The 15,092-nt window shown below is 44.0% G+C and overlaps 1 protein-coding gene across 1 annotated transcript; it reads right to left on the bottom strand.

The window, feature by feature from the left end:
* Nucleotides 1–6,458: 6,458 nt before the first annotated feature.
* Nucleotides 6,459–12,625, bottom strand: S100a11 (S100 calcium binding protein A11). Its single transcript, XM_029537980.1, has 3 exons — nucleotides 12,551–12,625; nucleotides 8,611–8,757; nucleotides 6,459–6,751 (listed from the first exon to the last, which is right to left on the bottom strand). The coding sequence occupies exons 2-3, from the start codon at nucleotides 8,749–8,751 to the stop codon at nucleotides 6,596–6,598; spliced, it is 297 nt and encodes a 98-aa protein (XP_029393840.1). The 5' UTR covers nucleotides 8,752–8,757; nucleotides 12,551–12,625; the 3' UTR covers nucleotides 6,459–6,595.
* Between the last annotated feature and the right edge of the window lie 2,467 nt (nucleotides 12,626–15,092).

The following is a 15,092-nucleotide window of genomic DNA, read 5'->3' as shown; positions in this document are numbered from 1 at the left end:
AAGAAAGAAAGAAAGAAAGAAAGAAAGAAAGAAAAAGGAAAAATCTCCTACTGACGAGATGGCTCAGTGGGTGAGAGCATTGACTGTTCTTCCAGAGCTCCTGAGTTCAATTCCCAGCAACCACATGGTGGCTCACAACCATCTGTAATGGGATCTGATGCCTTTTTCGCGTGTGCCCGAAGACAGCTACAGTATACTCATATGTAAAATAAATAAATAAACCTTTAAAATTTTTTCTCATTTAAACCATCACAAGGGGTATCCTAGTTAGGGTTATCCTACTGAAACACATGACCAAAAAGCAAGTTGGGAAGGAAATGGTTTATTTGGCTTACACTTCTAGATCATGGTTCATCACTGATGGAAGTCAGGACAGGAACTCAAGCAAAGATGGAACCTGGAGGCAGGAGCTGATGCAAAGGCTATGGAGGGATGCTGCTTGTTCATCATTGCTTGCTCGTTGTCTTAGATAGGGTTTTACTGCTGTGAACAGACACCATGACCAAGGCAACTCATATAAGGACAACATTTAATTGGGGCTGGCTTACAGGTTTAGATATTCAGTCCAGTGTCATCAATGCAGGAGCATGACAGCATCTAGACAGATATGGTGCAGGAGGAGCTGACTGAGGGTTCTACATCTTCATCTGAAGGCTGCTAGTGAAAGACTGACTTCCAGGCAGCTAGGAAGAGGGTCTTAAAGCCATGCCCACAGTGACACACCTACTTCAAGGCCACACCTCCAAATAGTGCCACTCCCTGGGCCAAACATATTCAAACTTCTACAGCCTTCTTTCTTCCTTTCTTCCTTCCTTTCTTTCTTTTTTATAAACAACATTTTAGAATCATTTATTCTACTTGGGAAAATTTCCTTTTTTAAAAAAACTTATTTTATTAGATATTTTCTTCATTTACATTTCAAATGCTATCCCGAATGTCCCCTATATCCTCCCGCCACCCTGCTCCCCTACCCACCCACTCCCACTTCTTGGCCCTGGTGTCTCCCTGTATGGGGCACATAAAGTTTGCAAGACCAAGGGGCATCTCTTCCCAACGATGGCTGACTAGGCCATCTTCTGCTATATATGCAGCTAGAGACACGAGCTCTCGGGGTACTGATTAGTTCATATTGTTGTTTCACCTATAGGGTTGCAGACCCCTTCAATTACTTGGCTAATTTCTCTAGCTCCTCCATTGGGGTCTCTGTGTTCTATCCTATAGATGACTGTGGGCATCCACTTCTATATTTGCCAGGCATTGTCAGCCTTCTTTCTTATAGAACCCAGGATCACCAGCTAGGCATAGAACCACCCACAAGGGGCTGGGCCTTCCTCCATGGATCACTGAGAAAATTGCCTTACAGCTGGATCTCATAGAGGCATTTTTCCACTGAGGATCCTTTTTCTCTGGTGACTCCAGCTTGTGTTAAGCTGACAAAAAAAAAAAAAACATCATGGGCACATGTGTGTTCACACACATACACATGCATGTACATTGGTGCATGGGTGAACATCCTTGTGTGCACATTCCTTGTCTCTTGATGTGGGGTAGCATACAATACCTCAGGAATATGCTATCAAGAAAACCATTATTGTATGTGGCCACCAAGGCCTTGGACTAGAACTGTGAGCCCAAATAAACCTGTTCTTTACAACTCACTGTGGCTGTAAGATGGATTATTGACAACATCAATACTAGTAGAGAGATGAAACTGCCCTAATGAAAGCAGTAAGTGAGGCTGGAGAAGTGGGCAGAAATGGATGTCAAAAGCTCTTGAGTGTTCCAAACAGGGCAGACTTCATTTTAAGAGGAATCAAGTCCTAGTCAAAAATGGGGTTGGCATCCATAGTTTGCCTTTAAATGTCCCCTCCAGTCAAGTGTGACAAAGAGAGTCAGAGGTCAAATGGGTACAGGGAGCTGATAACTTAAAAACTTATACATTTACTAGTATTTGCTGTATTAGTTTTCTGACATGTCACACTTATAATGATTTTCAGTTACATTCATTTATTTATTTATAAACATACAAACAATATGCATTTGGTGCTCTTTTTCTCTGTATTTGGAAAACAACCTATGTGAATGATTCTTTCAGGGTGTTTTGTTTTGTATTTTGAGATAGCGTTGTTCCATATGTGGCCCTAACTGTCCTGAAATTTTCTAGGTAGACTAGGACGGCCTTGAACTCACAGAGCTCTGCCTCTGTCTCCTAAGTGCTATAACTAAGGCTGTGTGCCACTATGCCCAACTCTGTTTTCATAGTCTGTTTTCCCCAGTTGTTTCAACTACACCTTCATTAACCACAAGAATCTTCAGTGGATCTGTGTCATCAGGTCTTTGAAAAGAATTCATTTTTTGCTTTAATAAAGACACCAAATGGCATCCTGTTGGGAGTTGTCTGGAGGCCAGCTGTGCACCCTCAGGGGCTTCATTATATGATCCATGAACCAGAAACCTCACATCTTACTGTTCCAGAGGCCACTGCCCAAGAAGCCAAAGAAATGAAGCCAGCGAAGCGCCTTCCAGCCTCAAGCTTTCCACAGCTGACCTCACTCCCTACCATCTTTCTGATCCCGTGACCATGTTGCTTTCTAATTTCTCACTTTGATATGTAAAGGATACACTGTTTGAATATGCTGGTACCTGTTTTGCTTCTGGAGTTGAGCCACCATTGCCACAACCCTGTCAGATGAGTGTGACCTCAAAGCCCTCGTGTCCTTGGTATCCAGCAGGCCATCTTAGCCATTTGGCAGAAGCATGTGAAATCAGATCATGGCTGTTACAAGGATAATGCAAATTTGTTGTGGTTGTTTTCACTACCGGGTAGTGGATTTATGGTGACTTATGGAATTATGTTTAAATGTATTAGAAACTTTCCATTTTGTCGGACAGATCTCTTCTGTTACAAGCCTTGATTATTAGAAGTTCTTATAATCTAAAATAGATAAATAAAGTTAGCCAAGGTAGACAGGCAGGAGGACTGCAAATTAAAGGCCAACCTGGGCTACACAGAAAACAGACAAAACCAAAATCTATTTTTTAAAGATTTATTTATTATTATATCTAAATACACCGTAGCTTCCTTCAGACACATCAGAAGAGGGTGTTACTGATGGTCGTAAGCCACTATGTGGTTGCTGGAATTTGAACTCAGGAACTTCAGAAAAGCAGTCAGTGCTCTTAACCTCTGAGCTATCTCTCCAGCCCCCGCAAGACTATGTTTTTGTACTTATTTTTATTCGTGTGTGTGTGTGTGTGTGTGTGTGTGTGTGTGTGTGTGTGTGTATGAATGTAAGTGCAGGTGTTGATGGAGGCCGGAAGAGTGGCACCTCCCTGGAGTTGTTATATGCAGTTGTAAGATATTTTGTGGGTGCTGGGAATCAAATTCAGGTCCTCTCAGCATACCTACTCTTAACCATTGACCCATCTCTCTGGCCCCTTAGAAACTTTTTTTTATAGATCAGGGAATATTGAATAAATTTGCATGTAATAAGAGAAAATACAAAGGACTTTAAAAGCTAGAGATCAATAACAAATACATATTAAAAGAAATTTTAACTGTGTGTACATGTACCCATTTCAACTGAGTTGGTGTGGAGGTCAGAGCACAACTTGCAGGAGTCAGTTTTATCGTTTTACTATGTGGGCCTTGGGAATTGAATTCAGGTGACTGAACTTGACATGTGGACATTTTTAGACAGAGGAAGCAGAGAGATAGTTACGTGTATCAGAGAAGAATCAGCAATAAAGTAATGAAGGTGTAGAGATGAAATAAGCTTGAATGTGGGAAGAAATGACCACTTAGGCTAGGGCATGAGGTTTAGTAATAGGGTTGGATAACAGAGCTCAGGCATGGCAAGCAAAGACCAGTACTTGGAAAGAACTATACAAATTCAATGTGTTGAAACTTAGTGGGCTAGAAGCAGGAAATAGGAGGCAAGAAAGGCAAGAAGAGATAGTAAACCAAGACAGTACACAGAACTACATGCCAAAGCGCTGGGGAGCCTCCTAAGGCCTTCAGCTGGCCAGCACCCTGATCAGATGCTGCAGGAAGGGCAGAGGCAGTGCAGAGACCAGCTGGGAAGCCACTGTCATATCAGACAAGAGGCGTGGTCTGGGTCAGAGGTGGCAATGAGAGATAATCTGGGAGAACTGAATGGGCTTGGGGATCTGATGGGGAAGTAAGGCAGGAAGAAAAAGAGATTGAAGCAGATCTCAATGTTCTTGGGTGAGGCCGCTATGTGTCATTGCCTGAAATGAGGACAGTGGAGAGGATGAACTGCAGGAGGGTAAGACAGTAAGCTCAACCCGGGACATGATGAACCTGAGAGCGCAAGGCTCTTCAGAGCAAGAATTCTCTGCCTTTTTCTCTACTGCATGTATGTTGGGGGTTGGCCTTGTGTAGTAGTGCATATTCAGATGCTGACGTTTGTGCCCAGACATCTGGTTACTGTATGGATGGTAGTCAAGCATCTCTGGTCTCAATGTTATGCACAAACCATTTTCCAGCATCTCTAGTTGGTTAATAAAAAGCTGATAAGCCTACAACTAGGCAGGAGAGGACAGTAGAGGCAGGACATCAGGTCCTAGTGAGAGGGTTCACAGGTAGAAAGAGAGGGACACAAAGACAAGGTGTGGAGAGACCATGTGGGGACACCAAGAGGATTCACCATAAAGTCACGATGAGACAGCAGCTTTAGAGAGAATCTCTTATAAGCATCACCTGTCAGTTAAAAAAGTGAAGGCCAATGAGCTGAGTCAGGAAATAGGAGGTGGGACACTGGCAGGAAGACAGAGGATTCTGGGAAATGGTGAGAGTAAAAGGAGACACTAGGAGAAAAAGTGAGAGAGAGCCATGGAGAGACAGATGTAAGCCAGCAGGTAGATGAACTCGGGGAGATGCTGCAGAGATGCCAAGAATGAAGCAGGCTGGGATCAACCAAGTGGTAGGCATAGAATAGTTTAAATGGGTTAAGTAAGTTATGAGCTAGCCAGGGAATGAGCCAAAGCTTATGGCTAAGGCATTTAAGAATAATTAGTCCCGGAGTCATCCAGCAGGACTGGAAAAGGAAAACTGATTTAAATATTATTTTAATAAGCATCCACAAGGACACACATGGAGCAGAGCAAGCCAAGGCAAGACAGAGATGGCAGTAACGAGGTGTTTGTGCGGGTGTTAATAGTTCTAGAGGGTTACAATAGCTTAGAACCTGCCCAGTGGTACCTAACCTTCCAATGGCACACTCCACACAGCACATTCCTGAACTCATCAGCTCCATCAGAACAACCCCTCCCCCCTGGCATCTCTCTACCACTCTCTTTGCAGGTAGCAGGCACTCCGTAAGGGTGGGTTGTTGGATTCTTCAAGCAGGTTGGTAGCAATTGCTCTTCTTATCAGAACATGATGTCAATGGGCAAGTAAAGATCTCCCATTTAGTTTCCTTGAATCCTGATGACTTAAGGGGAACCACTGTAGAATAGCCAACAGACCAGCATTACCTTAACGTGCTTGGTCCTTTTCCATCTCTTCACTGGGGCAATGTTAGGATTTTGTTGTTATTGTTTTTTTTTAAAAAAAACAAAAAACAAAAACAGAAAAACAAAACAAAACCAGGGTGTACCTGCAAAAGGAATATGGAGACCTTTCCAGGTTTCAGACTACCCCTCCCCCCATTCGTACGCAGTAGCCAATTAAGGAGGTCCTTAGGAGGGAGCTATACTTATACCCCCAAAACATGGTACTTGTTAGCCTGAAGCACTGACTTCATTTTGGACCTTTATCTGCCTAAACCACCTCACAGTCTGGTCCACTTTTTGCTTAACTTCTGCCACAACCTGTTACCCTCTCCTCATTTTCCTCTAATGTGTTATCATCTCCTGGCTCCTCACCATCCAGGCCTTCTCTGTATTGCTTTGTGACGGGGCTTATAAACTGAAGACTTCATAGCAGCCAAAGCCAGCCGCAGGTGAGGAAGTCCGTACTAAACATGAAACACTGACATCTCTTGTCCCATTCTGTCCCTTCCCCTTTCCAGCCCCCTCTCCTGAACCGCCCTCTTCATCCTTGAGACGCTTGCTCCTGTCCTTCACATGTCAGCAGCACACTATTCAGCCACAGTGATAGGCTTATCCTCCTCCCTTCCTGGGGTATCCGCCCTCGTGCGGGAGAATCCTGTGTTCTAGTTCTCCTCCCCACTGGAAATCAAAGGCAGGGCCTGGCTTTCTGACTGTAGCCTCGGTCAGGCCTATGATATAGACATTTAATCAGGGAACTGTGACAACAAATGGCCTCTGAGCAGCAACCTGAGAAATCCAAGCTGGTTCTGGTTCCAATGTTCATTGGTCATGATTTCATGCAAACCCAAGAGGCATGCATCTTCACTGTCTACTAGGCAGCTCCTGCTACCGGTTTCCATGCCGCAATCCCTTACACAAATCTACTGACTCTCAGTGTACATTTTTTAAAAAGATGGCATTGTTTTATTTTCGCCAGCAGGCGTGGGATGCATGTTGTGGTAGGTGTGCTGGGCTCAGTGCAGGTGTGGATGGGGTCGGGGAAAGTGATGACTTGGTGGTTGGAAGGGAACTGAGAGGATTAGATTCGCTTCTGGGAAGATCTGAGGAAGGAATCATGGCATGCTACAGCTAAGCCGCCAATAAGGTTGAGAAACTCTTGGAAATCTAGCTGCCCATCACAGTCGATGTCCAGCTTCTTCATCATGCGGTCAAGGACACCGGGGTCCTTCTGGTTCTGCAAAAACAATGACATCTTTATATTTCACTTTCTTCAGTGCTTCTCAATATGCTGCCAAATTTTATTCTCAGTGGAGCATAAAGTCCAGGAAAGGGGTTATTGATAGTGACCTACTTTAGCAAGAGACCTGGACACAAATTCAGACATTTTTGCTCCTTGTCCTATGTTTTTTCTGTGATGTTAAGGGTTATTCAACCTTGGAAAAGTGTTGGATGCAACTCCCACATATAAACCACATGGCAGTAAGTGATTTCAGGCAGAAAGTTACAGGTCCTGCCTAAGAAGCGTCATCCTCCATCCATCTCCAACACACACAGACACACAGACACACATGCGTAAGCACACATGCACAGAGTAGTTTCAGGTAGAAAGTTACAGGCCCTAACTAAGAAGCTTCATTCTCCACCCATCTCCATCATACACATAAACACACACGTAAAAGTAACTTTTTTTAAGGGCATTCTTTATTATTATTATTATTATTATTATTATTATTATTATTATTATTATTATTTTCTTTATTTACATTTCAAATGCTATCCCGAAAGTTCCCTATACCCACCCACACCCCTGCTCCCCTAACCACCCACTCCCACTACTTGGCCCAGGCCTTCCCCTGTGCTGGGTCATATAAAGTTTGCAAGACCAAGGGGCCTCTCTTCCCAATGATGGCCAATTAGGCCATCTTCTGCTACATATGCAGCTAGAGACATGAGCTCACGGGGTACTGGTTAGTTCATATTGTTGTTGCACCTACAGGGTTGCAGCCCCCTTCAGCTCCTTGGGTACTTTCTCTAGCTCCTCCATTGGGGGCCCTGTGTTCCATCCAATAGCTGACTGTGAGCATCCACTTCTGTGTTTGCCAGGTACAGGCATAGCCTCACAAGAGGCCGCTATATCAGGGTCCCTTCAGCAGAATCTTGCTGGCATGTGCATTAGTATCTGGGTTTGGTGGCTGATGATGGGATGGATTCCCGGATGGGGTAGTCTCTGGATAGTCCATCCTTTCATCTTAGCTCTAAATTGTAAGAGTAACTTTTATTTGCCTGATATGATTGTCATCTTGGAGGCTCACAGCTTCAGCCTGTTAACTTAGGCCTTGTCCTGGAAGCCTCTAGCCTCCGAACTATCTTATCTAGGCCTACAATGTTTTCAGCCTCTGAGACTTTGCTGCTCAATAAGTTCACCCTTTCTAGCTCTTTCTGAACTCTAGCTGGCTGGTCAACTCAACTGTTCTGGCTCAAGCTGCTCACCCAAATGACTTATTCAACTTAGCTTTTCTCTCAGAGGCTGAGAGAAAAATTCAGCCTCTGAATTGCTCTGGTTGGCTCTAGCAATCTTTTCTAATTTTCTGGCTCCTTCTCATTCTCATGTTCTGTCTTTACCTGTGTCCAGCTTGTTCTCTCTTGCAACGTGTTTCTGTACAACTATCCCAGTTAAACCTCCTCCTCCCTCTCTGCTGCTCCACTCTCCCTCGCAACTCTACTGCACTGCTCTCCATGAACTCTACTATATTCCTGCACTGCACTCTCTCCTTGTACTGTCTGTCTCTCCTTTAAGTAGCTCCCCTTTCCTCTCTCTTCTCAAGGGATTAAAAGTGTGTGCTAAAGGCTGAGCCACACCCTAACTAGAAACATGTTCAAATGCCCTATAATACACACACACACACACACACTCACGCAGCCACTGTCTACATTTACATTTAGATTAATTTAGAACGTCATTAGCCATATTTCAAGTGAGCAAGATGTTTGGTACAACCATGTGACTGGAGTAAGGCTGTTTCACGCAAGGCCTCCTGCCAGGCTCCTATTCAGTTCAGTAAGCAGTCAGGGTGTTGGGGATGGGACAGGTACCTTTGTGAAGGCAGCCAGCTCTGTGTTCATGAAGGAAAGGAATTCAGTTTTGGAGAGGTGAGTGTTGTTTCCATCCTTCCCGCTGTACTTTTGGAAAACAGCAATCAGGGATTCGATGCATCTCTCAGTCTCTGTAGGCATTTTTGCCTTTGAAGAATAAAAAAAAAAATGCAGGGTTCAGGTTAAAAATATTTTGAGAATTACTTTACTTAATAAGCGTAGTTCACCCAGTTTTCTTGAGTTGAGTATTAACAATATATGCCCTTTTATTCCATTTTCTTGATTTAAATATACATGTATGTTTATATTTAAAATTGTTTCTAGTGTATAGAGTTATGCAGTATTTAGTTTTGAGCCATTTACATGTAATATAAATATTTGTCTAATCGCTGTAAACTATTTTTCCTATATTTTTCTTTGCCACTATTGAATTCTTTTTTTTTTTTTTTAAGATTTATTTATTTATTATATGTAAGTACACTGTAGCTGTCTTCAGACACTCCAGAAGAGGGCCTCAGATCTTGTTATGGATGGTTATGAGCCACCATGTGGTTGCTGGGATTTGAACTCCGGACCTTCGGGAGAGCAGTCGGGTACTCTTACCCACTGAGCCATCTCACCAGCCCTTGAATTCTTTTTTATTCTGAATTATAATTCAAATTTACTCTTCTTTATTGTAATATAGTCTCTTTATTTGAGAATTAGGAAAGCTAGAGAATAGAGTGTGCCAGAGGATTGCGGTGCCCCGTCTTTGGCTGAAGCAGTTTCTTGCAGTCTTGTTCATTTATCAGGGGTCAGAGAGGCAAACAGAAAGTGACAACAGAAAGTGACATTCTGTGAGCTTCTTTTTGATAGCTCCAGTGCATGCAGTAAGGTGTCCCACACGGAACTCTGAGCTTAGAAACACTAGATGACTCAGACAAGGGAGAACTTTTCTGATATTCTTAGACAGTGTGAGAAAATATATGAATAATCTGTACATATGACTATAGGAATCTGCACACACATATTCTGAACTTTGGAGGGAGATTATAGTGACCTATTCCACAAGAGGCTTCTGTGATGAGTGAGATGCCCTTAAAGTAATTCCCATGAATTTCTCTGAAGAAAATGAGCAGCACATCTGTAATCGTCCACTGGGCGGGAGAGAGGACATTTTAGATGTTCAAAAGTATATTCAGCAAGGTGTGGGGGTGCATATGCCCTTAGAGGATCAAGAGTTTGGGTTAACCTGGGCTACCTAGTGATTATAAAACTATAGATTTATTGTGTGTGTGTAAAGCAGAAAGCTAGACGTCACTAATTTTACTTGTGCAGAACTAAGGCATGAGAGGGCAACTGTCAGTGTAGTGTCACCCCTACACTCTCAGCTACCAGGTTCCTTTCTACAGAGTTCTGCCTTTGTTTCATCCAAGCGCCACTCATTTCCAAAGGAATGGTGGCTGGAATTTCTTTCTTTCTTTTTTTTTTTTTTTTTTTTTTTTTTTGGTTTTTCGAGACAGGGAGTTAAACCAAAGCTGTGGTTGCACCAGGAAGAGCATCATTCAAGTTCTATACCGGACTCTGCTTTTCTCACAGCAGAATTCCTAAAGGAAATTCTACTGAGTTGAGTCATTCTGGTTGAGATCTGTTCCCAGAACTCAGACTTGATCCGTTGTGCTCCCCCTGGTGGGTAACAGCGCAACTGCAGGATTTCCTAGACCCTGCCAACCACACCCAGAAACTTTGTATCTTGATGTTAACTACAATTTATATGTATGTTAACAAATGGAATTTAGTATTTAGTTTTTGACTGCTCTCTAAGACAGACTTTCTGGATACGAAAGTTGGAAGCTTTCAGGCTGTGCAACAGCACATGCTAAAGATGACAAAAGCTGGCAGCCCCGCAGCCTCTCTTCCTAACACCTGTCTTAAGGAGCTGATTATCAAAACTGCACTGCTGTGGCTCACTGCACCTAGGAATGCCCAGAGTACCTGAACCTTCTTCTGGAGATAAATTCTTTCTAAAGAGTCACGATGTTGGAGATTTAGTCTCCCCAAAGAGAGCATTTACTGAAGGAGAGAAGAGTGTTGGTAAATTCAGGGCAAAAAAAAAAACAAAAAACAAAAAACACCACAGCCTAGGAACAAGTGTTTACACAACATGCTCCTCCTATCAGAACTAAAATCTCACTGCCTTATTATTAGTGTGTCACATGATAGCAGGAGAGTAGGCACGGAGGGCGCACCAGACTGGGGAGGAGGTTCCAGGCGGAGGGGCCCAGCTTTGTAACTGTTTCCCTCACCTACAGAGGCTCCCTTCCTCTTCCCCTTAGAACAGAGAGCTCAGATGGGAAGGTTTTGCCCATGTGGAGCAGTGGCTGAAAGAGAGGGCACTGCCCACACCATCACCTTTTGCATGATGGGAACAGTGATAGTAAGGAAAAAACACACACACACACACTCTGAAAAGACATAGTGAGGTCCTTTTAAAATGCACCCTAAACATCCAACGTTCCAAGGAAGCTTCCCCTTGACAGAAATATGTGAAAAAGAGGGAACCACACCAACTATCTCTTTCTCAACCAGCACCAAAGCTCTCCCTTCACGTGTTCAGGGACTCATCCGTTTCCTTCCACCTCACAACCTGTTGGTGCTGGGCCCTAGGTACCCCTGTGTGATGAAAAGCGGAAGAAGGAAACAATAAGTAGGAAGTGATGAAAGATTGACACACCAAAGCAGGGGTCCGCAAGCTTTCTGTTGCTGTTGTTTGCAATAAAGGGACAGCTGTGGATATTTTTAGCTCCTTATGCTCCATAGAATCTTGTCACTCTTGCCATAGCCAGGCAGCAAGGGTGATGATACATAAAGCAAAAGGGTGTGGCAGTGCCTGTAAACTCTATACATTTGATTTTCATGTCATTCTCATGTATTACAAGGGATCCTTTTCCTTTTGAATGTCTTCCAACCATTTAGAAACATAAAATCTATGATTAGTTTGGGACTAGGACAGAAAGGCACTTGGACCTCTCTCCAAAGTTTGCTGATCCTCTTTGAAGAGTCAAAGGAAGGGGTAGATTTTGTTGGAGGGGATGTGAATTACTGGAAACTTTTTTTTTTGGTTTTTTCGAGACGGTTTCTCTGTGTAGCCCTGGCTGTCCTGGAACTCACTTTGTAGACCAGGCTGACCTCGAACTCAGAAATCTGCTCCCCTCTGCCTCCCGAGTGCTGGGATTAAAGGCGTGCGCCACCACGCCCGGCTCGGAAACTTTTTTTAAAGAAACGAGGGGAACTGAAGTAGCAGGTAGGAGACAGGCAGGTAATGCAGGGAGTGGCTAAAAAGATGGCTGGGAGCGGGGAGTAAGGGGGAGAGGGAAAGAACCGCTGGGAGGGACTGGCCTCCTCCCACATTCCTGTCTGTGGTTCCAATGGCTGCAACAGGCTCCGGTTTCTCTATCTGTGTGTCTTGGCTGTTTGCCTGCGGCTTCCCGCAGCTGAGTCCCCCAGAATTCAGGAAGGCTATGTTCTGAACTGCTTTCTTTCTAGTCTTCATGAACGCCTAGCGACGCTGCCCCAAGTTCTCGCCGAGTCCGCAGCTCCCTGGCGGCCGCCGCTGGATGGTTGGGTTCAGGGGCGCACGGCCCCAGGGATTCTAGCGGCCGCACCCAGCACGGGCTCAGGCCAGTTAGGCAGCCGCACCCAGCCCTAGAACTTATTTTGCCCGGGAGAACAAAAGACCGCCGTTTCTTCCCCCAGGCTGTCATTAGGATGTAATTTTAGGGCTTCCTTGTGCCCTCCACTCTTCTCTAATTGCCTCCCACAGTTTCATCTTCCCGATTCATTTTCTGCCACGTCCACACGTTAGTCCAAGATACACCCAGCCAAGAGCATGCGTAGCCCTTTGTTGTTTTCATTAAAAAGAAAGAAAAAAAAATCTAAGAAGTTCAAAAGTTATGCTTACCAAGTTGAGGAGCGAGGTCCGGCTGCGACTGCGGCTGATGGTGGCAGGGACAGGAGTGGCGGCCGGGGTCCGGGTCCCGCCCCTCAGCCTGACTCACGCTGCGCCCGCCCCGGCCCACGCCCCTCCGCAGGCCTCGGCCTGTTCCCACGTCGGTGCTCTAGACTCAGCTCACTAGCTGTAGTCCCTGGGACTCAACAGGTCTCTCTGTCCCTCTCTCCCTGGAATCTCAAAGGTTTTTGGCTTTGGAAGTCGGTCCATGCCCCTAGCTCTTTTCCGTGCATGTGTCAATTTGCAGTTCAGGTCAAATAAGCAGAAAGAATGTGAGTCGTACTCATCAAGTAGGTCTCTAGGAGCTGGGGCTGTCCTGCTACACTGAAGAAATTTAATAAACAGTTGTGATTTTGTAAATTTTTCTGACACATGGTATTCCTGAGTAGCTAAAGCTGACTTTGACGCTCTATGTAGCACAGGCTAGCCTCAAATTTAGGACCCTCCTACCCCGGTATCCCAAGTGCTGGATTATAGTTGTGCACCATCTGGCCTTCCTAACGGCAGTGATTATTGCCAACAGAATATTGGTGATTATTGTCTAGGGATAATTTTTACCCTGATCTCAAGTTTTAAAATGACAGTTAAGAAAACTATTGCGGTTAAACATCGCCCTGTGCAAGTGAGGCATTTTCCTATCTGTGTTTCAATAAAGTTGGGAATTGTATGAAGCACTCCCTTCTAATCCTTGGTCCACAACATCACTGCTGCACTTTTGGCAAGTACTGGCCCCTCTGAGCTTCTATTTTCTCATGTATAACCAAGCCATGCTGCCTTTACCACTTAGTGAAGGCGTGCAGAATGTCTTATCACATAGAGCGATGCCCTTAAGGAGACCCCCAAAAAACTGCAGAGTAGATGTGCATAGGGCATTGTGTGAATGCTTCCTGGTTTCTGCTCACAGCTTGTGCTATTGACTCCTGGGTACATAAGACCAAATCCTCACCCCCAATTTCACCATTCACAGTTCCTGTCACTTGTTTAGGAACCCTTGGAGTCAGACATGGTGGCCCTTGCTTGTAATCTCAGCATGTGCAAGGCTGAAGAGGGAAAACTACTGCAAGTTCGAGGCCAGCCTGTGACCTACCTAGTGAATTCCAGACTGGCTTGGATTACAGAGTAGGATGTTGTCTCATAAGAAAATTATAATCCAAACCAAAACAAACACGCTTGTGTTTCCAACAATAATTCAAGAAATAATTAGATCCACCCCCTTTCCATTTCTGCCAACTATGTGACCATTTTCCCATTTTCCTTATTTGAAAACACTAGCATTATTTTTTTAAATGTCCTTCTTACACGATTTTCTAAAATCAAGGCCCTTGGAAGTTCAGCTTTACTGTGCTTGGACCCACCTGTCCTTCTTCCACACCCGCACTGATAGAGTTTACATCCCCACTCCCCTTTTCTGTTGATTTCACAACTGGACCTTTGCCCTCCAATAAAAAACATTTTAAAAATCAACTAAAAAATCAATAAAAACACACATTTTCCTGATGTGCAATTCTGATTGATTAACTGCTTGCTTTAGAACAAAACATCACACAATAAAAGAGACAAAGTAACTTACTAGTGCTTTTATGCCAACCCAAACTGCTGGGGACAGAGAGATGGCTCAGAGAGTAAGGGTGCATCCTCCAAGCCCAATAACCTGAATTTGATCCCTGGGACCCAAATAGTAAAAAAAAGAGAGCCAATTCTACACACTAGCCTTAAACCTCCACATGTTTAATGGTGAGTGCCTCCCCCCAATAATTAGTAACAAAATAAATAATTCTTTAAAATCCAAATTTCTTGGCCTCTTTGTGTCCCTGAATAACCTGTTCAGCCTTAATGAATAAACTAAAATGTCAACTTATTCCTTTGATTCCACCTGAGAACCTACTATGTGCCAAGCGTTGTTCTGGGATCTGCAAATACAAACACAAGTGTGCTACAGTGCCTGCCTTTGAGGACCTCCATGAACAGACGTCACACAGATGAAGGTGGGGCATTGTAGATAGCACTAGGATTAGTTAAGATCTTAAATCTATGTGGTAAGTTTTCTGCATGAGGGATTGCTTTTTCTAGAAGAGCTGTAGCTTTTACCAGATTCTCAAAAAAATCTATAATACAAGTTATTAAAGAGTCATTAGTCTAAGTTACTCTATACCCTACTCATGAGCATGTCCACATCATAATCTCTTTATACCTCACTTACAGCCTCTGCTGAAGGGGCAGACTTGGTGACCAAGATTTACATGATTTGACCTTGTGCCCATTGTCATAACTGATTGGACTCACGGCCAGCCAGTGTATAGGATGGCAGTGGCAAAGGCTTCATAAGATGAGATGGGACACATCAGGCCTCTATTCTTGCTTGGAAGCTGGAATTTGGAGCATATACAGACTTTGGCAGTTAGAAGACTATGTCACAAAAAGAAGAAGAAGAAGAAGAAGAAGAAGAAGAAGAAGAAGAAGAAGAAGAAGAAGAAGAAGAAGAAGAAGAAGAAGA

This window comes from Mus pahari, chromosome 4 (genome assembly GCF_900095145.1).
Source record: "Mus pahari chromosome 4, PAHARI_EIJ_v1.1, whole genome shotgun sequence".
Taxonomy (NCBI): Eukaryota; Metazoa; Chordata; class Mammalia; order Rodentia; family Muridae; genus Mus; species Mus pahari.
Note: the sequence above shows the minus strand (reverse complement) of the source record. Positions and strands in the feature narration are given on the sequence as shown.